General features: G+C 37.8%; 1 protein-coding gene across 1 annotated transcript in view; it reads right to left on the reverse strand.

Annotated features, from left to right (window-relative positions):
* The window catches only part of kug (FAT atypical cadherin kugelei), a 599,114-nt gene that overhangs the window by 96,505 nt on the left and 479,885 nt on the right, over positions 1–22,724 (reverse strand). The window contains exon 27 of the mRNA XM_090401756.1: positions 10,519–10,698. Coding sequence (XP_090257882.1) covers positions 10,519–10,698 — 180 coding nt within the window. The remainder of the gene's footprint in view (positions 1–10,518; positions 10,699–22,724) is intronic.

Consider the following 22,724-nt stretch of genomic DNA (forward strand, 5'->3'; position numbering starts at 1 on the left):
GTAGGCTGAAGTGCAAATTCAGGCAAATTTAAGAGAGAGCAATTATGGTGGATGTTGCTGAGTGTGTGAAGGCACCATAAGGCAAGCGAGTGTAAGAATGACCAACAAGTGTGGAAGTAAAAATATTGAATAGGATAGTAAGTCAAGGAAGTAAAAACAGTTAGGGCCTAAAATGACACTGCAGTTTTTTTGGAATGTGGAATATAAAAAAAAATATTGTTTAACCTCCCCCCAACACCATGACATCTATAGACGCCCAACTAAATCTGGATACGATTCTGTAACACCCGTTGAAATAACATGGATAAGAAGTGCAATTTGGTCTCACTATTTCATCCACCTCGGCTGGTAGGGTGGTTAAACCTAATCTTTTCAGTGTGTTACTGATGCAATAACAAATTGCAGTATTCAGATCATATCAACAGCTATAAAAATGTTCACACCCAGTAGAATGGCAACTATTTCATCTATATTTCTGGTTTACTCTTAACAACCTCAATTACAAGCATGCTATATCAAAATTCATGCTTAGAAATCGTACATTTGCTGGAAGCTACGTTTAGTTTGCTTTAGCCAGAACATCAATCAAATTGTTACTAATATGACTGATGTGAAAGAAGATCATCCCCCATTTTACATGGGATAGTAGCCTCATTTAATGTTTAAGGTGGATGATTACAGAGAGCATCATGTTTAAAAGGAGTTTTATAGAATTGATGCAGAAGAAATTTTTTGGCAGTATGAGTCTCATGCCTTGCTACCCATCCACACCTTGTGGGTAGCAAGGTACGAGACTCGATTTTTTTTGCGTGGAGAGAGTGGTAATGATTATGGGTTATGAGAGGTGATCATGAGTGTTTTGTTAGTGAATGAGTCGAAGGAAAAGTATAATAAGTATTGTAATGTATAATAACAATAGTTATTATACATTATAATAATAACAATAGCTGTTATAATGTGGATCTCCTGTTGGAATGTGGAATATAAAAAAAAATATTGTTTACCCCCCCCCCCCCCAACGCCATGACATCTATAGATGCCCAACTAAATCTGGATACGATTCTGTAACACCCGTTGAATAACATGGATAAGAAGTGCAATTTGGTCTCACTATTTCATCCACCTTGGCTGGTAGGGTGGTTAAACCTAATCTTTTCAGTGTGTTACTGATGCAATAACAAATTGCAGTATTCAGATCATATCAACAGCTATGAAAATGTTCACGCCCAGTAGAATGGCAACCATTTCATCTATATTTCTGGTTGTCAACATAGAATAAAGATGAAGACGATGTCAAAGATAAATTTTATGAAGAACTAGAAAGGATATGATTTTTCTACTTGGGCATTGCATAAAATAGATATGGTTGAATTTAATATATAGACCAGTAATTGGTCCAGATAGTCTGTGTGACATTAGGAATCACAACAGAAGCCAGAGGATTTGCAGTAAGTAGCACATACTTTTTCAGTAGAAATATCAGTAAACAAACTTGGTTCTTTCAGATAGAACAATAAGCAACCAAATAGATCATGTTAATCATAAACAATAGACACAAGGCAGGTATAAAGAACTACTGCATATACTAATCATTACCTGGTAATAGCTTGTTTCAAGCTAAGATGCTCTATCAAATGGACACATGTTAATAGAAATACTAATTGATATAACATCAAAAATATTGAGGATGTAATCATACAAAGACAATATGAAGGGAAAAAAATACAGTAAGATGCAATATTCATTTTGTCCTATAACTGAGAAACATAAAAAACAGAGGCATCGAGATCAAAGAATATTATTACACATTATGCAAAAGAGACTTCATTTCACGAACAACAGCAAGAGAAATGAATGTTTTAACAATGCATGCACGGATGGTATAAATGCATAAAAAGGAGGTTAAAGATGCCATAGGGGCCATCATTAGAGAATACTGAGAATTAAAGGAGCTAAAAAAAAAATTAACTCCAAAAATCACTATGTGGAGAGAAAAGGCTAGCAGAGAAAAAGTTAATTCAAGAAAGTGAAAATAATACACATTACTCAGAAAGTTCTTCAAATGCAATTGGATACTTAAAACAGGATATAAACTGCAAACTGAAATTCTGACTAATGATGAAGGAGTTTTTTGTCAAAATACTGTTAAAACATCAAAATAACTGACAAAAATAAAATTGCAGGAACTTCAAAAAATTTGAGGAACATGCTTATCAGCTGATATTTATGAACTCATCAAGTTACTATGGCAAAAATTCCAGTGGAATGGAATATTCTCTTTTTTTTATGATAATCCCATACATGAGAGGTTGGACAACCTATAGTTTATGGAATAGTACTGTGGATGGGCAGGAAGGATAGGTGGCTGTTTCAGAGGGTAGCAGTAAAAGGGATAAATGAACAAAAGGAGAAGCTTTGCTCTGTGGGTTTCAAGCTGAACTCTGAAGGAGTGTTAAGTAGTTGCTGCACATGTTTCCATGGATTAACAGAGGGTGGATAAATGATTTATGTCAGTTCATATGAACATTAGTCATGGAAATATTTGTAGATATAAGCAGCAGAAATTGTGCACCTTGCACCTTTGTTGAGAGTGAGTGGGGTGATTTGGTGTATCCATCAGATCTGATGTGGATCTGATGGACGAACATGTGGATCTGATGGATCATTAATCATCCTAATTTCTTTCTTCTGTATTGAATCAGATAATTTTAGGCAGCTCTTAGGGGCACCATCCCAGATGTGCAAACAGTATTCAACAGTTGGGAAAATTTGTGATTTATATAGTCAGCTGTTCAGAGGTGAAGTAATGCCACGATCAAAAGAGAATCCTAATTATTTTGGATGCAAAGGTTGCAATGTGCCTGTGTCAAGGAAGGTCTGATGATAGAAAATCTCAGCTTGTGTCAATATTTGAGTTTTGTTGAGAGTAAGACTGGAAGAAAGCAGTTCTTTTTTTTTTTATGGGAGACAGAACTGTGCTTTTCCGGCATTGAACCTGAGAAGGTTGCCCTGAATTCTATCAAAGAATGGTTTGGAGAGCAGAATTTAGGGTAGCAGATGTTGTGGTGATTTGTGTGGGACATGGTTATTAAAATGAGGAGAAGTGTAGTGTGCTGTGTCATCAGCAAAGCTGTGTATTGGGTTGGTGGTCAACTTAAGTAAGTCACTGATATATAGAAGGAATAACAGATCCATGTGGAACTCCAGCATTAGTTGCATAGTTAGAAGAGAGGGAACTTTCATCCAGTCAGAAAGGTGCAGAAGTCATAGGATAGACTAAATGATGGGAGCTTGCTTAATAGATCTTTGTACCAGACCTCAGAGGACTTGGAGATATCAAGTAAGCTCCCATCATTTGGTCTATCCTATGACTTCTAAAGCTTTCTACTGGATGCATGGTTGAAAGTTCCCTCTCTTCTAATAAATACCATGGTATTGTCCAGAGATTGGGAATATGCCCCCCCCCCCCCCCATGATCATCAGTATAGTGGAATCCCTATTGTATTCAAGGGAGGCCAGAAGGTTGGCCTTCTCTGTGGGTGATAATGCTATAGGACCATCCAAGTGTAACAGTGGTGGAAGCTGTGTTGGACAGAAGTTGCAGTTGATGGCTTTGTCAAGAGACCAGGAGACATGACTGATTTTTGGAGAGGCTACAAGTTTCCTGCTTTTAACTCTTTCAATATCTCATTTGGATGAGTTGATAGTTTTCTTGCAATTATTTCAACACTTTGGTATAAGTAGAAATGGAAGATGGGAGCCAGATACGGTATGCTCAATTCTTCACTTGTACAGCATTGGTGCAAATTTTGGAGAACCAGGGCTTAGGAAGCAGCAGCAGCAGCCAGGAATGTAGAGTGTAATGGGAAATAAATGCTTCTATATTAATGAAGATACTTTCAGTGACACATTCATTATATATGTTTAGGTCAGAAACAGTATCCCACTTGGTATTTTTATAGTGAACATGTGGGTGAGTGCAAGTTGCTCTTTGGAGGAAGAGATTAGCATTGGGTTATGGTCTGAATTACCTAAAGGACAAACAACATTCAGAGTGTATACTTAGAAGGGTTATTAATAAGGAACAAGTCCAGGGTGCACATGATGGAGAGCGAGTGTCTTTACTATTTACTATGAGTCAGATCTGCTCATCAGCATGTTTTAGGTCACTTTAACCAAATACAAGAAGTTCATCAAACACAGGTGCCTGAAATATTGACACTTGACAATTTTGGGGGGAGTTAGACTTGTAGGTTTCAATGAGCTTGTTGATGTCATCCTTGAGTGTTGCATCTGTTTCTGAGAAGTTGAGGATGATGGCATTATCTTTTTTATGGTCTGCTTCAACAGAGTGGTGCACTGTTGTTGCGGTAAGGTGCTAATGGAGATTGCTGGTCTTGTCATCAGAATTTAAATTTAGATACCGGTCATAAATCACTTTGAGCTTTTTCCTTGAATCAATTTTGCTAGAAAAGTCTCTTCAAAGTAATAAGGCACTGTTCAAGACTGTCAATGCTTTCAAAGGTTTAAAAATTGTTTAATGGAGAGGACACACAGGGGGCAGAAAAATGGCTAGTAGAGTGCCATAGCTACAGACCTGACATCAGAGAAACAAAAGAGCTTTATATGCAATTTCTGTTACCATTGGACACATTCTAGCTCTGCAGCTATGACACTTCATTTGTGATAAATTTAATTACTGACCGATGGTTTGTCAAAGGGGCTCTGACATAGCTGGGTTTTATTGTCCCCATCTTTGCCATGTGCAGTAGGCATAATTGGATCTCAGTGTATTGAATGTGGGAAGTTTCTCACAGCTGATATAAATGTAAAAGAGAACTTTTTCTGGATCACTCAAAGAATACTTAAAGATTTGTTTGTTCCTCAGCCTCTTAATAACTATTGTTGTACTTTTATTTGGTGTTGCATTGGAAAGAAAATTCTTTTAAAAATGATAGGATCACAACAAATTCATTCCACAGATAGAATATAAGCCCTGCCATATAAGCTCTCCCTATTTAAAAGAGACCCCTCCATGATCTCCCTCATAGATACTTTCTACAAGTTACTATTCATACTGATTTGAAAAAAAATTGTGTGCGCTTCTTACGTCATCATCAGCAACTATTAGTGTAGCTTCCTAAAGAAAAATCATCAACTAATGATATTTTCACACTTTGACATTGTTAAAAAAACATTATGATGATAAAGAATTGCTCTAGTAATTATTATTATTATTGTAAGGACACCTCCATGGAATCCAAAAACATTGTGGGAGACCCAAACTATCCACACAATCTATCATACCTCTCCTTGAACACATTAACAGACAGTTAACCCATTTCATTCATTCACTACTAACCATGCCTTTACTCAACTTCCAGGGATAACCTCTTGTTCTTCACTTTCTAGCCAAGTTCTGAAACATTTCCTCAGCATTCATCCTATAAAACATTTAAGTAACTTAAATGTCTCTATTATATCTCCTCTTTCTCATATCAATGAACTTCTGCAATTCACACACCCTCAATCTCTCCTCATAGGGAACATTCCAAAGAACACTCATTATCTTGTTTACTTGCTTCTGAATACTCTCCACCACCTCCTTATTCCCCAAGAAAAACAAGGAGACCACACCTGAGCACTGTAATCCAGATGTGGATGTATCAAGTCCATATAAAGAGGAATAACAACTTTCTTATCTCTACTTGTTAAGGTGTTTTTCAATAGCTAAGTAATCTTATGAGCTACCGTAGCAATATGGCCTTTAAACTTCAACACTCTGTCTACCACGTCCACTACCACCCTTAAGTCTATAGCTTCATCTATTACCTGGAGTACATTTCCATCAATATGGTACATAGCTTGTAATCAATTTATCTCAAAATGCATAACTTCACGCTTTGAATTGATCACATAACTTCATCACATTAAACTGATGCCCATTATCTTTTGTCCACTGACAGCCTATTTAAATCATCCTACAAGCTCTCTACATCATCTTAATTAGCTATTACTGCACCTAATTTTGCATCATCATCAGCAAACAATTGAATATTTCCATTCAAGCCCTTCTGATCCTATAACCAGGTCTAATACTCTCACACCCCTAGTCTACTCCATCACATGCTGCTTCAAGTAGTTATATATCTCAGTAGGTGTATAAAGTCCATGATCTGTAAGACATGGGCTACTTCAACTATGGAGATGCCCATATCTTACAGTTCATTCCTGAACCCCCTGGTCTATAACTGACCAACCATATATTTTGACTTTATTGGCCTTGATCTCTCATGCCAGACTGCCCTCCTGCCTATCTCCTACTCTATTTGGCTACAATTCATTTGCTATCATCAGCAGTATCCCTCCCTGCATCCTGTCTTCTCTATCCTCCCTGAAAATACTAAATCCTTCACATTCTATCCCTGTTACCATATCATCTGCTGTTAGCGAAGTCTCACTAATGCCTATAACTTTTGGTGAGGTTGCACTAATCAAAGCAAAAAACTTCTCCCTCTTGTTCCTGAGACGAAATTGCACTTCTTATCCATGTTATTCAACGGGTGTTACAGAATCGTATCCAGATTTAGTTGGGCGTCTATAGATGTCATGGTGTTGGGGGGGGGTTAAACAATATTTTTTTTATATTCCACATTCCAACAGGAGATCCACATTATAACAGCTATTGTTATTATTATAATGTATAATAACTATTGTTCACAATACTTATTATACTTTTCCTTCGACTCATTCACTAACAAAATGCTCATGATCACCTCTCATAACCCATAATCATTACCACTCTCTCCACGCAAAAAAAATCGAGTCTCGTGCCTTGCTACCCACAAGGTGTGGATGGGTAGCAAGGCATGAGACTCATACTGCCAAAAATTTCTTCTGCATCAATTCTATAAAACTCCTTTTAAACATGATGCTCTCTGTAATCACCCACCTTAAACATTAAATGAGGCTACTATCCTATGTAAAATGGGGGATGACCTTCTTTCACATCAGTCATATTAGTAACAATTTAATTGATGTTCTGGCTAAAGCAAACTAAACGTAGCTTCCAGCAAATGTACGATTTCTAAGCATGAATTTTGATATAGCATGCTTGTAATTGAGGTTGTTAAGAGTAAATTTTTGAACCTCTTATTCTTAATCCTTTCTTTTAATTTTAGAGTTTTTAGTTGAATCTTAAATTAATTAAAGTAATTATTAATTTTATTTAATTATTTCATTAATTATTATAATTATTACATTGCTCTTCTATGCAGGCTGAGGATTCATCGTGGGAGACCATTTCACACTATATACATCTACCATCCACAGTCTGCATCACACCAATACAATCCCGCTGATATGCAGATTTTGTCAGAAAGCAGTTTATAATAGTGCATGAATATGATAAAACATTAACTATTGTGCAAGTCAGCTGTACTGATGAGGTTACACCTCTTTGCCACTGTACACTGATAGGAGGAGCAACTTAAGTTAATAATTTTCTACACATCGATACTTGTGTTCTTGAAAACAGCATAGGAATTAAGGGTTAAGTTTCTTCAATTAACGTATAACTAATCTCTGAAGGAATAACATTTGAAAAAAAAAAAAAACTTGTTTTCACAATTGTTAATTTTACTAATTTTAATTTTGGTTTCAGCTTACTTATTTTCAGTTATTGATTTTTATACATTAAAAAGAAACGTTCAGGTCAACAATCAATGAAACTACTTCCCTTCATAAAATATTTTGAATATATCTCCAACCCAGAGTGGCTCTATTCAGAATAATTGTATATATTTCTAAAATTTCTCATTCAGAAGATGAAAATACTCTCGGCTGCTGTAAGCAAATCTTACTAAAGAAATCCTAAAGAGATAGAAATGCACAACACATACAGCAAATAAATTAATCTGAACACTCATGTTTTAAAAAAAAATTAATTTTGCAAGAAAATAAGTAGAAAAATTAAACTTCAACTTTACCTAATAATCTACATGTGCTCCTCTGTTCCTAATAAGTTCATTAATTTGTTTAGGTGTGGATCTATCTACCAATGTAGAACACATTTTCCTTATTTCTGCATCTCAAAACCATACTTTTATAATGGACTGTATTAAGTTATCCTTTGTATCACAATCTAATTTTCCAAGTCTCTTTTTCATTATGGCCCATAAATTTTCTATTGGATTAATTATTATTATTATTACGTGACACCTCCAGGGAGTCCAAAGACTCATTGAGGGAGGGCACCTACTCTACAACTCTGTCTCCCCCACTCAAGTTCACCAACTACAATGAACTGCAGTAACACCAATGCCATCTACTGCCCACCAATACACATTTTTTTTTTTTTTTGTGTATTGGTCACTTTTCATCATGCCATCAACAGGCACAAGTGATCCTAGACCATGATGTCTAAAAGAACCCCCAGAACATCTTTTTAGTTAAGTGCTCAGACGCTTCTTGAAGGTGGGTGGAGAAGTCTCCTCAGCTGATTTGCGAACATAGAGTGCTCACTTTCCTTGGAGAAAGAAATGGCTATCATCTGAGAATATGACCTTCTTCCACTTCTCAACAGTCCAATTTTACAAAAGTACACTTTTGTCCAGTGGAGCTTATTTTTCTACATAGCCTTCATCAACAGTTGTTTCTTTTTTGGTGTGTAGACAGTCCTCGCTGCTTCAAGCAATCCACCAACAAACCAATGCCTTCAATTTGCCTTTCAGTCATGGATGTGTGCTGAGAAAGAATACATATTTTTGAATGCTTTCTTGAATATGTATCTATTTTGTAGCTACACAAAATTAATAAAACACTATGAATGTCAACTTGTTCACACTATTAAAAATGCACAACATTATTAATAAAGATCGTAGAGACAGTTAAAACACACAGCACTCAACCAAAATAGTGAACTAAAACCAAAAACAGTAAACCAGAACCAAAACTATTGTAAACTGAAACAAAAACCAAACCAAAACCAAAAACTTGACAAAAATTTGGCTTGTCTGGATTAATTTGTTTGCTACTGTACATTAAATATTGCAATGAATGTATATTTCTCATAGGATCCATTCACCTATGCTCATATGAGGATGGTCTGAAAAGTTGCTGGCCTAACAATGAAAAAAACGAGATATGTTTATTTCAGTGATGCTCCAGCGCAGTTATCCCATCCCTGTAATGGTTAAGCGTAATGGCAAAATACCCCTCTACAACTGCAATCACCTCTTGATTCGAAGAAAAATGCTGACCAACAAGGAAGAGTTTTAGTTTTGGGAAGAGATAGAAGTCAGAGGGAGCAAATCTGGGGAACAGGGTGGATGTTCCAACAATTCATAGCGCAGATCCCTTAATTTTTTCATTGCCAAAACACCTTTGTGGGCAGGTGCATTGTCCTGATGAAAGATGATTTTTTTCTTTTGCAAACCAGGTCTTTTCTCATGAATTTTTTCATCTAGTCTGGATAAAAGATGGGAATAATATTCCCCGGTTATTGTTTTACCCTTTTCAAGATAATAAACAAAATGCCTTTAGCATCTCAAAACACCAATGCCATGATCTTTCCTTCTGATGGAACCGACTTTGTCTTCTTTGGCACTGAATAACCAGCTTCTGTTCTTCCACTGTTTTGACTGCTGTTTGTATTCTGGTGTGTAATGGTGAATCCAAGTCTCATCCATAGTAAATTGACACAAAAAATCAATTATATTCTTGTTAAAATGCTCCAAGAACTGTTCAGAGATTTTCATGCGAGTGCATTTTTGATCTGCTGTGAGCAAGTGCAGCACCCATCTTATGCAAATCTTTTTTATTTGCAATAATTCTTCATGCAAAATATATCCTACACGTTATTTTGAAATGCCTATAGTCTCAGCAATTTCACACACTTTGACTCGTCAGTCATCCAATACCATATCGTGCACTTAATCAATGTTGTGCACTTGACAACACTTTTGCTTCAGACAGCTGTAAAACAAACTATTTGATGGAATGACTTGCAATTTCACATGGATGCTTATGCCTGCACAGTGAAGTGTGGGTCTATGCGTGAGCATAAATCAGGATCAGATGTATCAACTTAGAAAAAAAATCTTGCTGATAGTTTTACCATCTATGGTCGAGGCCAAGAACTTTTCAGACCACCCTCGTATAACAGATTTGTATTACATAGGTAATGTTTTAATGTTGAGGTCATGAAGATTATATATGCTGGAGATGAAACAAAAATAGAATTAGGCATGCAATGTGCCACTATTATGATTTTCTTGAATATTTCCATCTTTGTTATATGATTAAGAAAGTAACTGAACAGCATGCAAAATGTGCCATTGCAAATATTATATATATTTCACATATCATCTGGGTACAAAGGAAATCAATTTATGTTGTTCATAAATCACTTAATTAAAATAATCATCCATTTAAATGAGAGTTTTATTTACCATATTATGATTAAGAATATAAAATAACAAGTATAGTATGTATTTGTTTGAGAAAATACAAACTTACCTTCATAACACGTGGGATCATTGCAAGTTAATCCTTTATCTCTATCACATAATGGCCCAGTTTTACCAGGAGGACAAAGACAGACATAGCCAAGGGGTGCAGCAACTTCTGCTGCACATATGCGATATGAAGGGCATGGCCTACGAGCACATTCATTTACAGCCTTCTCACAAAGGGGACCTAAATATGTAACATAAACATTTCAAAATATAAACGTGATAGCATTTCTCATTCCTCCACCCCTATTCTTAAAAATTAAATAAAATGTTTTTAGCACTATAATTACTCTTTCAACTAAAGATGAGTTAGCTGATCTCATACAGAGGCAGAGTTTTTTCACCCGAAAACTCCGGTTTTTCGTTCCTCAGAACAGGCAAACCAGTCCAGTGAGCACACACTTCTACAGACATAGGACACTCCTGGAATAAGGTTTAACCAACCTATTCTGTGGAAATTTCAGTTTCAAATACCTGCATGGTGGTGGTCTATGTGTGAGCATAAATCAGAATCAGGAATTATTAGTCAAGCGACTCCTTGCAGGAAGCACATCCTAATATGTGCTTCCTGCAAGGAGTAGCAAGTCTGTAGCAAGGAGCAAGTCCGTAGCGCTTGACCCACTAGCGCCCTCTGGCGCTAGTGGGTCAAGCGCTACGGACGTGTTTTGAAGAGCTCCTGATTCAGATAAGTTTTACTAGGAATAATTAATTAAGTATATATGCGTAATTGTTTAAGTAAGAACGGCTGTAAACGTTGTACGCTACCGATATTACTAGTGTGGGTTTTTTTTTTCTTGCTTAAACTAAATACGAAAACGTTAATATTAGACCTAGTAACCTGCAGAGAAAAAAAAAAAAAAAATGGCGGCGGCATTGTCATTCCATGATTTTAATTTGGATTTCAGTCGGTTCGTTAAGTGCGAGGTTTGTTATATGTATTCCTTTGATTACATAAATGATTTGTGGATGTTTAGTGCGGATGGAAGAAGGGTGTGTGCGAAATGTGACCTGAACGAGAAATTGATGAATGCGAATATGAAGTTGATGACAGAAAGTGCTAGTACCGATTGTGTCGAGAGTGCACGTTTGAAAGAGGAGGATGGTGAGAAAGACAGGTGAAAAAATGTTAAAAAATCAGGGAAAAAGAAAAAGAGCGATTTGACAACCGTAACGGATGTTAAAGGGACGAAAGTGAGGCGGAAAGAAACAAAATTGAGAGAATGAATGAAAGTAGAAATGGCGTGATGCAGAAATCGCAAATAAAAAAAATCGAAAGAATGAATGATAGCGAAAAAAGAATGACTGATGGGGAAAGTTGGACATATGTTGGAACGAAAGTACTGAACCAAAGAAAGATGAATGACAGTAAAGGTGAGAAGAATGATAGTTAAAGTTGGACGTATGTTGGACCGAAAGTATGGAAACAAAGAAGGATGAATGAGAGGGAAAGTGAGAAGAGGGGGTCGAGAGTTAGAAAGATTTAATGAAGAGTGAATGTGTCACGAGGTTCGGAAGGTGAATTGGATTGGATGAAGCAAGAAATGAAATGGATGCAGAATGAAATTAAGAGAATTCAGGTCAAAACTATTAAAATAAATCATGATGGCATGAAAGAGTTAACAAAAGATGGGCAAGTGGAGTTGTATGGCGACTCCATTATTAAAGGTGTGCTAGAGGATAAAATGCACAAGGTATGTTTTCCAGACGGTAAAATGAGTAGAGTGATTGAAGCATTGAATATGAGGCGGGAACGAGCAAAAGAGTTAATTGTATTAATTGGTACAAATGATTTGAGAGAGAACAAAGAGCATGTCAAAATGAATGTCAGGCGACTGCTTGGAAAGATAAAGCAGAATAGTGTGACAGGAAGGGTGGTCAGTGTGTTGCCTAGGTATGATTGTGGTGAAATGAGGTGGAGAGCAAGGATTATGAATGATATTCTGGCTGAAATGTGTGAGGAGATGGGAATACAGTTTGTTAATGTGTGGAATGAGTTTGAGGGACGAAGTGAGCTGTATGGGAGCGATGGACTGCATTTGAGTGGTTATGGTGTGAGTCTCTTGGAGAGACTGCTGCTGGTAGGTAGAAAAGTGAATAGAGAGAATGAATCAGATCGAGTGGGAAGTGATGTGGAAGAGCAGGAGAGATTAAAGAGGCGGTTATGAATGGGGAAGTGAGTGGTATGAGTATAGAAAATGAGAGAATGGGTGTGCAAAAGGAGCAGGGAAATGGAAAAGCTCAGGGTGGACAGGGATACACAGCATGAGAAAGGTGGATGCTCCAAGAGGAGGTGAGCATGTGTAGGCAGGAAAGGAATGGGATGATCAGGGATCAAAAGGAAACAGATGGAATTGCAAAGGGTTCTAAAATGAAGAAGCAGAAAGGGAAATGGCCCCAGTCCAGCATGGAGAGATCACATCGAGTGAGTGGTATCAGTGGAACTAGCTGTAGATCCAGAAATGAGTTGTTGTGTTTGTATACCAATGCTAGAAGTATAAGAAACAAGGCAGATGAAATGGTTGCACTAATTGCGTCTGTGCACCCAGAGATTGTCGGAATAAGTGAGACATGGTTAGATGAGGATGACATCCTGACAGGAATAGAGATGGAAAGGTATGATGTGTTTCGTGAAGATAGAAGGGGTAAAAAGGGAGGGGGAGTGCTATTGATGATAGAGAAAGAGTTATGTCCATACAAGGTAGAAATGCAAGAGGGAAATGGGGCCAGTGGTTTTGAGGCAGTATGGTGTGAGATAGAGGTGAATAGAATCAAATACTTGGTGGGATGTTGTTATAGACCAGGTAATGTGGATGGTGGTGATAGTGAAATGTAGAGTCAAATAAGCCAAGCAAATAAGAAAAGGGTGATCATTATGGGTGATTTTAATTATGACAATATAGACTGGATTGAAGAGATAGCAACTGGAAGTAAAGAAAATGAGTTTCTTGAGTTTTTGAGGGATAACTACCTCAGACAGTATGTAACAGAGGGCACAAGAGGATTAAGGGGCTTGGATTTGGTCATCTCATCGGAGGATGTAATTATCAATGAGGTATCAAATCATCCACCAATTGGTGAAATTGACCATGAGGTGATTACTTGGGTGGTTTCCAGCAGTGCAAGGACCCCTGTGAAAAAAGGGTATATGTGGAACTACAAGGGGGGTGATTATGAAGAGCTCAGGAGACAGCTTGCAGGTGTAGCATGGAATGAGGAGTTAGCTGGAAAAGAGATCAATGCAGCTTGGGGGATTTTCAAAAAATATTTAGTGGATGCAATGTCTAAATGTATACCACGGGTGAGAAGGTTAAATAAGGTAGGTGTGAGATGGATGAATAAAGAGATTAAGCATGCAATACAGAGAAAAAAGGCATTGTGGAGGCAGCATAAGAGAAGTGGAAGTAACCAATTTCATGAGGTCTACAAAGACCAGGCAAGGAGGGTGACTTGGTTGGTGAGAGTAGCTAAAGAGAGGTATGAACAGAAGTTAGCTAATGAAGCTAAAAAGAATCCTAGGGAGTTCTTTCGATATGCAGCCAGCAAAAGAAAGAATGATTATGGAAGGATGACATTGATTGGAGGAAATGGTATAAAGACAGCTGTTGCAGAATGTGTGGTGGAGATACTTAATGAGCAGTTCATAAAGATCTTTCAATCTTGTGAATGTGACTTCATGGAGAGATTAAGAGCAGTTGATGATGGGGAGGAGAGACTGACTGTAAGTGAGCAAGAGGTGTTTGGGGAGTTGAGTAAACTAGATGTTAATAAGGCTGTGGGACTCGATAACATATCACCGCGTATTCTGAAGGAATGTGCCAGAGAGTTGACAATTGCCTTGACATATTTTTTTAATACAAGTCTTGCACTTGGTCAAGTCCCTAAAGAGTGGAAGGAGGGCAAGATTGTGCCACTTCATAAAGGAGGCGAACTCAAGCATCAAACTATAGGCCTATCTGTGTGTCAGGTGTTGTGGTTAAGTTGTTGGAGAAGCTTGTGAGAACTAGGATCCAGAGTTGGGTTGACAACAATGGTATAATCTTTGATGGACAGCATGGATTTGCTAAAGGGAGGTCGTGTTTTAGTAATCTACTTACTTATTACAATAAAGTGACTGCTTCCTTGGACAGAGGAGAAGGATACACAGTAATATACTTGGATTTCGCAAAAGCTTTTGATAGAGTACCTCATGATAAGTTGACAGTCAAACTAGAGCAGACGGGGTTGGATATTAGATTGGTGCATTGGATTGGAGACTGGCTATCTGATAGGTATCAACAAGTTGTGTATGGGGGAGTGATATCCAGGAAAAGGAAAGTCACTAGTGGAGTGCCTCACGGGTCTGTTTTAGGTCCATTGCTGTTTAACTTGTATATTAATGATATAGGTGAAGATTATTTGGATGAAGATATTCAGTTGTTTGCAGATGATGCGAAGTTGGGACGAACCATGAAGAGTAGTGAAGATGTTGTGGCCTTACAAGAAGACTTGAATAAATTGAGTGATTGAGCACGGAAATGGAGATGTTAGTTCAATGTTGCAAAATGTAAGGTTTTAAAATTTGAACAACAAAGATGATATGCAGAATTTATGCTTGGTGAGGATATATTGTTGGAGGTGGAAGAAATAAGAGATATGGGGGTGATAGTGGATAAGGATCTGAAATTTAGGGGACACATAGCCAAAATTGTGAAGACAACACAAAGGCTTCTGGGAATGATGTGGAGGACACTGACTTGTAGAAGTAGGGAGATTCTTCTTGCATTGTATAAGGCTTTGATTAGGCCACACATGGACTATTGTGTCCAGATTTGTTCACCTGGTTTTCAAAAGGATGAAGAGATATTGGAGAGAGTCCAGAGGCGACTGACTAAGATAGTTTCTAACCTCTAGAATGTCGAGTATGAGGAAAGATTGAGAAGATGTAATTTGCAGAGTCTGGTGGACAGGAGGAAGAGGGGAGATATGATAGAAACCTACAAGTTGGTAAGGAGTTGTTATAGGATCAATGCTGGAGAAGTTCTACAGAAAATAGTGGGAGATCAGGGGAGAACCAGAGGTCATCCCTGGAAACTGTATAAAGAGGGTGTGAGAGGCAGGGTTTTTTCGTGCAGAGTTGTGAATGATTGGAATGCCTTGCCTGAGAGTGTGGTGTCTGCAAGGAGTTTGAATGTGTTTAAGACCCGGTATGATGAGATGTGTGCGAGATAAAAGGACCTGCTAGATGAGTCTTTGACTCCATGAGGTCTTGTTTAATAATAATAATAAATCACAATGCCTGTCAAATAACACTTTAAAACTCATTCATGATTCTTGCATTCAGATCAGTTTATGGTTGTGCATTCCAAACACTAATAACTCTCTCTCACACACACTCTGTGCAAAATGATAACTCACACTCCTATATAGCATACATCTTCAAGCAATTCCCTGAGATTTTAATTCCATTCTTTAAAAGGCTCCTTCAGATATATGAAGAAAGTTTTTCTGCTGGATTGTAAAGTGAAATTAAAGAAATTATATTTCGGCGATATAAACATTCTTTAAATTAAGGGGATATTAAATCCCACATTAATTTAAATAATGTTTATATCGCCGAAATGAAGCCTATTGGCTCTTTATATTTAAGTAACTTAATGGGGCACCCTTTTTGACAACTCGTATAGCAGAGTATAAGTTCTTTTGGTATACCCTCTGGTATTAATTTGGCCTAGCTACTCACTGATGAAGCCTCAAATAAAGGCTGAAACCGGTCTGGGTAGTGACCTCCAACCATAATGTAATAACAACATACATTTCCTAGGAAATGTGTTTTTACATTATGGAAAATACCAAGAATAGGGATCAGAACTTTACCACCTTTGCTGTGAGTTGTCCGAGTTTGTACTACGTACTAGGACTACTTGCATTAGCTCACGCTAGTAATCGCCGATACTTTTATAGTTTATTATACTATATTCGGCATGAAACTCTGATTCCAATCTTTGAGTTTCTTATTCGGTTTTAAAACAATGTGGGATTTAATATCCCCTTAATTTAAATAATATTTATATCGCCAAAGCCTATTGGCTCTTTATTATTATTATTATTATTATTACTATTATTACGGGCAACTCCAGGGAGTCATTAGACTCATCGAGGGAGGCCCCAAATCATATTCATCACAACTATTCAACATTCATACAGTATCTATCATACCTTGCCTTAAACTCATTCACTGTCACAGCATCCACCACAGACTCAGGGAGCGCATTCCACTCAATCACTACTCTAAAAGTAAAGAACCCAGCTCTAACACCTTTACTAACCACACTTTTGCCCAGTTTCCATGGATGTCCTCTAGTCCTCCCACAACCAGCCCTGTACTCAAAAATATCTTCTGAATTAATTTTATAGAAACCCTTCAGTAATTTGAATGTCTCAATCATATCTCCCCTCCTCCGCCTATCAACCAATTTTTGCAACCCACAAATCCTCAACCTGTTCTCATATGGTTCATTCCACAGACCTGCTATCATCTTGATCACTCGCCTCTGGATCCTCTCCACCTCCTCCCCATCAAGAAGAAACCTAGGTGACCAAATCTGAGCACAGTAGTTGAGATGGGGTCTTATCAAGGCTCGATACAGAGGAACAATAACCTACTTGTCAACGTATTCTTCAGCAACCAAGTGATTTGATGAGCTGATTTGGCCCCTTTTGCAATGTGTCCCCTTAAATTTCAATTCCTTATCCACTAACACTCCTAAATTTCGTGCCTCATCAATTTCCTGGAGCACGGTTCCACCAATGCAGTAAACTGCCGCCAATATTTTCACCCCAAAATGCATAACCTTACATTTTGCCACATTAAATTGACATCCATTCTCCTTAGCCCAGACCTCCAATCTATCCAAATCATCCTGCAAGATTTTGATGTCATCTGCATTCACTACTGCCCTACCCAACTTCGCATCTCCCGCAAACAAATGAGCTGTTCCTCTCAGATCCTTTCCTATATCATTTATGAACAAATTAAACAGCAGTGGTCCAAGAACAGATCCTTGTGGCACACCACTAGTCACAGGCCGTCTTGTGGACTCTACTCCTGAGTAAACCACTCTCTGATATCTCTCCGTCAACCACCCTCCTATCCATCTCACCAACCCTATGTCCATTCCCATATGCTGCAATTTACTGATTAGAATTCCATGTGGTATCCTGTCAAAGGCCTTAGCAAGGTCCAGTAGAATCACTGTAAACCCATTACCCTTATCCAGTTCAGCCGTCACTGTGTTATAATACGTGAGCAAATTACTGAGGCATGACCTACCCTTCACAAAACCATGCTGTCCCCGATACAGTATCCCATTTTCTTCTATCCAATCTTATATTTTCCTCTCGACTATTTTCTCTAAGACCTTGATAATGATTCCTGTTATGCTGATTGGCCAGTAATTTTCAACAGCAGCCTTGGAATCACCTTTGTGCAGTGGAACTATTTTCCCCTCTTTCCACCCCCTTGGGACTGACCCAGTCCTGAGGCTCAAATTAAACAAAATGGTCAAGGGCACTGACAATTCTTTGGCCGCTTCACGTACGACACGATCTGGTATACCATCCAATCCCACAGATGTATTGACATTGAGGTTCTGTAATAGACTAGTTACCTCTACTTCATTCATCACAATTCCAGTATAAGCTGTTGGTTCTTACATTCCTGCAAAGTCACCACCTGGATGATATACTCTTGCAAAGTGCTCGATCCGTAATTCCACAATATTGACTGATTCGGTTACCTCCCTACCCTCAGCATTTTTTAAGATCATTCTACCATGAGCATTTTTCCTTTTACTTGCAACATATTGAAAAAACTGTTTGGGATTCTCTTTAGCCTGCATGGCCAATTTCCTTTCGTAATCTGCTTTTGCTTTTCTTACCACCCTTGTTACCATCCTGGCCTGAGCTTTATACTGTTCCTGAGCCTGATGGTCACCCTTCTCCTTAAATTCCCTCCACAATTGTTTCTTTTTTTGCAGCTCAAGCTTAATAGTGTTATTCATCCATTTAACCCCTACTTGATTTATTATTCGGACTCTTGGTATACAGTCAACCATTGCCTCCTGCAAACAGTTCTTAACCACCTCCCATGCACTATCAACATCCAGCCCTTGCAGTTTTACATGCCATGGCATTGAGCCAAGCACACACCTAAGCTTGTCATACTTACCAGCCCGGTAATTCCACACGTACCCTGTCTTAATTGTAAATTCGACTCCTTTAGCCACATCCCAAGTCATGACCTTATGGTCACTCTCACCAATTGGTGGCAACATGGTCATGTTCGTTACAGCCACATTCTCAGTTGCAATTACTAGGTCCGGCACTCTCTGCCCCCTGGTATTTTCCAATACATGTTGCCGTAGATAGTTGTCCCTTAATAACCGCATAAAATCCAATTCCTTCCTCCCATGTGCCCTCTCCTCTTTCCAGTCAATGTTACCATAATTGAAATCACCCATAATAATTACCCTCCTTCCACTCATTTCTTCTATTTGCTTATGCATACTATCCCCACCATCCACTCCATCACCCGGGCTATAGCAGCAGCCAATTGTATATTTTGTTCTGCTAGGTTCTATCTCACACCAAACAGCCTCAAATGTGCTTTTTTCCCCATCCTGCAGTTCAACTTCTATACTCCTTGGCTAAAGCTCATCAGCTATCATCAATAACACTCCTCTCCCCTTTTTATTCACCCTGTCACTCCTGAACACGCTATACCCGTCGCATTCAATCCCACTAGTTTTATTATCTTCTGTCAGCCATGTTTCACTAATACCGACAACCTGTGGCCTGGAAGTGCCAACCATGGCCAAAAACTCTTCCTTCTTGTTCCTAATACTCCTGGCATTAGTGTACATGAATCGCAGAAGCCCATTTATATTTAAGTAAGAAATTATATTTTTGCTTTAACCTTTTATCTACATATAGCAAAAAACGTTTGTGAGTGAAATATCTTCACGACTAGGCCACTTGTGTGTGTAGAGGCTGTTGACCCCACATCAGTTGCTTCAGTATTCCCAAACACAAAAACATAATGGGAACAGCCACTACCCAGACCAGTTTTGACTTTCATCGAGGTTACATGAGTGGGAGCTAGCCACAGGAAGATACCAGATTCAAAATTCAAAGCTAAATTAATGAAATTATATATTTTCTATATACAAGTAGTAAAATGGTATATCACTATATTATTAAATACTCTGGATCAGAGATAATTGTTGCAAGTTTTTCTACAGGATTATGAAGTATAGTATATGTGAAGAAATTATATTATTGTTTTAATTATTTAGCAAAGCATAAGCAAACAAAGTTTGATAATGAGCTATCTTCACAACTAGTCTACTTATACACTGCTTGGAAAAAAATTAATGGACACCATAGTGTAAGGAACAAAAAAACATTCGGATGAACCTTAATAAGATGTAGGACCACCTTTCACTGTAATGACTGCAGCAATCCTACAGGGAATACTTTCTACAAGCATACGATTGCAATCAATGGGAAATTTGGACCATTCTTCCTGTTGGCATGTAATGAGGTACTAAACTGTTGTGGAGTGGACATCTGTTGATCTCACCTGATGCTGCAGTTCATCCCACAAATGCTCAATAGGGTTGAGATCAGGGTTCTGCATAGGCCAGTCAAGAGTCCACAAACTATGCAGTTACAGCAGCAGCCTTATGACACAATGCATTTTTTTGCTGAAAAAGATAATGGTCAGTTCTGTTGAAACACCACAAACGGAGGTCTGAGGTCAAACCAGAAAAACAAGACCATATCATCATACCACCTCTGAATTTCATAGTTGAGGATATACAATTTTGTAAGAGACATTCATCAGGCATCCATCTGCTTGGTAGAGAGTGTGTAGCATTATTCAATGCTCCATAACACAGCCATGATTCGGAATATTTTTGTGATTCATGTTCCAGTTTATGCCTGGAACTCTGCATTCAACGTGTTGGCCAGCAGATGGTGGTTTTACATATTATTCTTCATAGTGCCCTATGAAGGTCATATTAGGTAAGTGTGGTGGATTGCCCACTGCAGGTAGCACTTGCAGTTGAATCCCTGCACTTCCATCTTAGCATGGTGTCACTGATTGCTGACCTGAGATGGCCCAATTTGTCAACAATTTGCCAAACAGATAGGCCTGTAACATGGCATCCTATTACGATGTCTCTTTCAAATTCCATCAGTTCCCTTCTCGCAGCCATTTCACCAGGACAGTTGTACTGACTTGGCAGCATCATATAACTCCAATTTATACCTGCTACAAACACATGACTCATTACATGGTACGATGCACCTTGTCCATGGGGGATCTGTTGACCTCTTTCCAAGACTGTATATAACTTCTTCATGGGTCTAGTTCCCACTGATGTGGTTTTCCATGAATGTGCTACCATTCTTCCATTCTTTTTAACCATGTAACAACTAGAACAACCACTGGCCAACAGCCATACACTGTCTATCTTTCTCTGAACACACTGAACTAATTTCTCATCGATTTCCTTCATTCCATCCACCTCTATTCTTTGGAACAATCTCCTCCATACTGTTTTTCCCCACTGAGTACAACCTCCCACTTTTTAAGAAACATATCAACTGGCTATATTTTCTCCTTAATCACTTGCCTGCATATGGCAGTGTAGTGTTATAGGTCTTGTGACCTTCCATGTGTGGGGTCATAAAAAAAAAATTAAAAAAAAAAATGAAAATTGCACAGCATCATTTGCATTGGTATGGCATACACTGATAAAATGCTCATTCAATGATATACCACTATATCCTTTACAATGGTGACTGCTACCATGACTATCCACCAGTGTTAACCTACCATAAATATTTCTTAATTATATTAATAATTATTCTTCCTTCATAATTTCTTTATTTCTTTTGTGATCAAATAGGGTATACTTTGCAGTTTTTCTCATAAACTTCATTTCTGCTGTTGTTAATCTTTGTTTGTCTTTTTGTTTTATTGTCCAGATTTCACTTCCATACATTAAGACTGGTAGGGCTAATGTATTGCATACTTTTAGTCTGGTTTGTTTTTGAACTAGGTTTGGTTTAAATATAGAGTTAATTACACCTGTTATTTTTAAATATTTTGCAATTTTTATGTTTATATCTTTTTCATTTTCATATGTAATCATGCATCCTAGGTATTGAAAGTTTATTTTTCACTTGGTTAGACTATAATAAATTTAGTTTAATCCTTTATCCAAGTGTGAGCAAACAAAGTTTGCACCTGAAAGTATCTTCAGGACTGGGGTAAGGTAGTACAACACCAGACAACTCGTTGCAAAAAGGTGCAACGAGTTGCCTGGTGTTGTACTACCTTACCCCAGTCCTGAAGATACTTTCAGGTGCAAACTTTGTTTGCTCACACTTGGATAAAGGATTAAACTAAATTTATTATAGTCTAACCAAGTGAAAAATAAACTTTCAACATCTTTCCCTAAATCCAGAGTAATTTAATAAAAAGGTGGCACACCTTTTGGCAACTCCTATAGGTAGAGATGACCTTGCTATTGCTTCTGCCTGGTATCTCCATGTCTGGGTCTGGCTCCCACTGAAGAGACCTTAATAAAGGTCAAAACTAGTCTGGGTAGTGGCCCTCCCCTTAATGCATAACATTATACATATCCGCAAGGAGATGTGTTTTGCATTATGGGAGATACTGAGATAGGAGTGATGTTAACTTCCTCCACCTTTGCAACGAGTTGTCGGTATTGTACTACCTTACCCCAGTCCTGAAGATACTTTCAGGTGAAAACTTTGTTTGCTCACACTTGGATAAAGGATTAAACTAAATTTATTATTATGCATCCTAGGTAGTTAAATGAATTCACCTGTTCTAAGATCTTGTTATCTATTACTATTTTAGTTCTTGCTGGATCTTGTCTTATAAAGGCCATAGTTTTTGATTTTTCTGTTGATATTATCATACCATAATCTTTGGCTATCTTATTTAGATCTAAAATAGCTTTCTGTAAGTTATCTGCAGAATTTGTAATTATTATTTGGTCATCGGAAACGGGAGAGTGTTTAAATTTACTGTAGGAGAAAGTTTAATTCCTTGATGTAAATTTTTATTCCATTTTATTATTATTTCATTTAAGTAGATATTAAAAAGAGTTGCTGAGAGGGTGACATCACTGT

The sequence above is a fragment of the Typopeltis vanoorti genome, chromosome 2, assembly GCF_054136105.1.
Source record: "Typopeltis vanoorti isolate ZY-2024b chromosome 2, IOZ_Tvanoo_1.0, whole genome shotgun sequence".
Taxonomy (NCBI): Eukaryota; Metazoa; Arthropoda; class Arachnida; order Uropygi; family Thelyphonidae; genus Typopeltis; species Typopeltis vanoorti.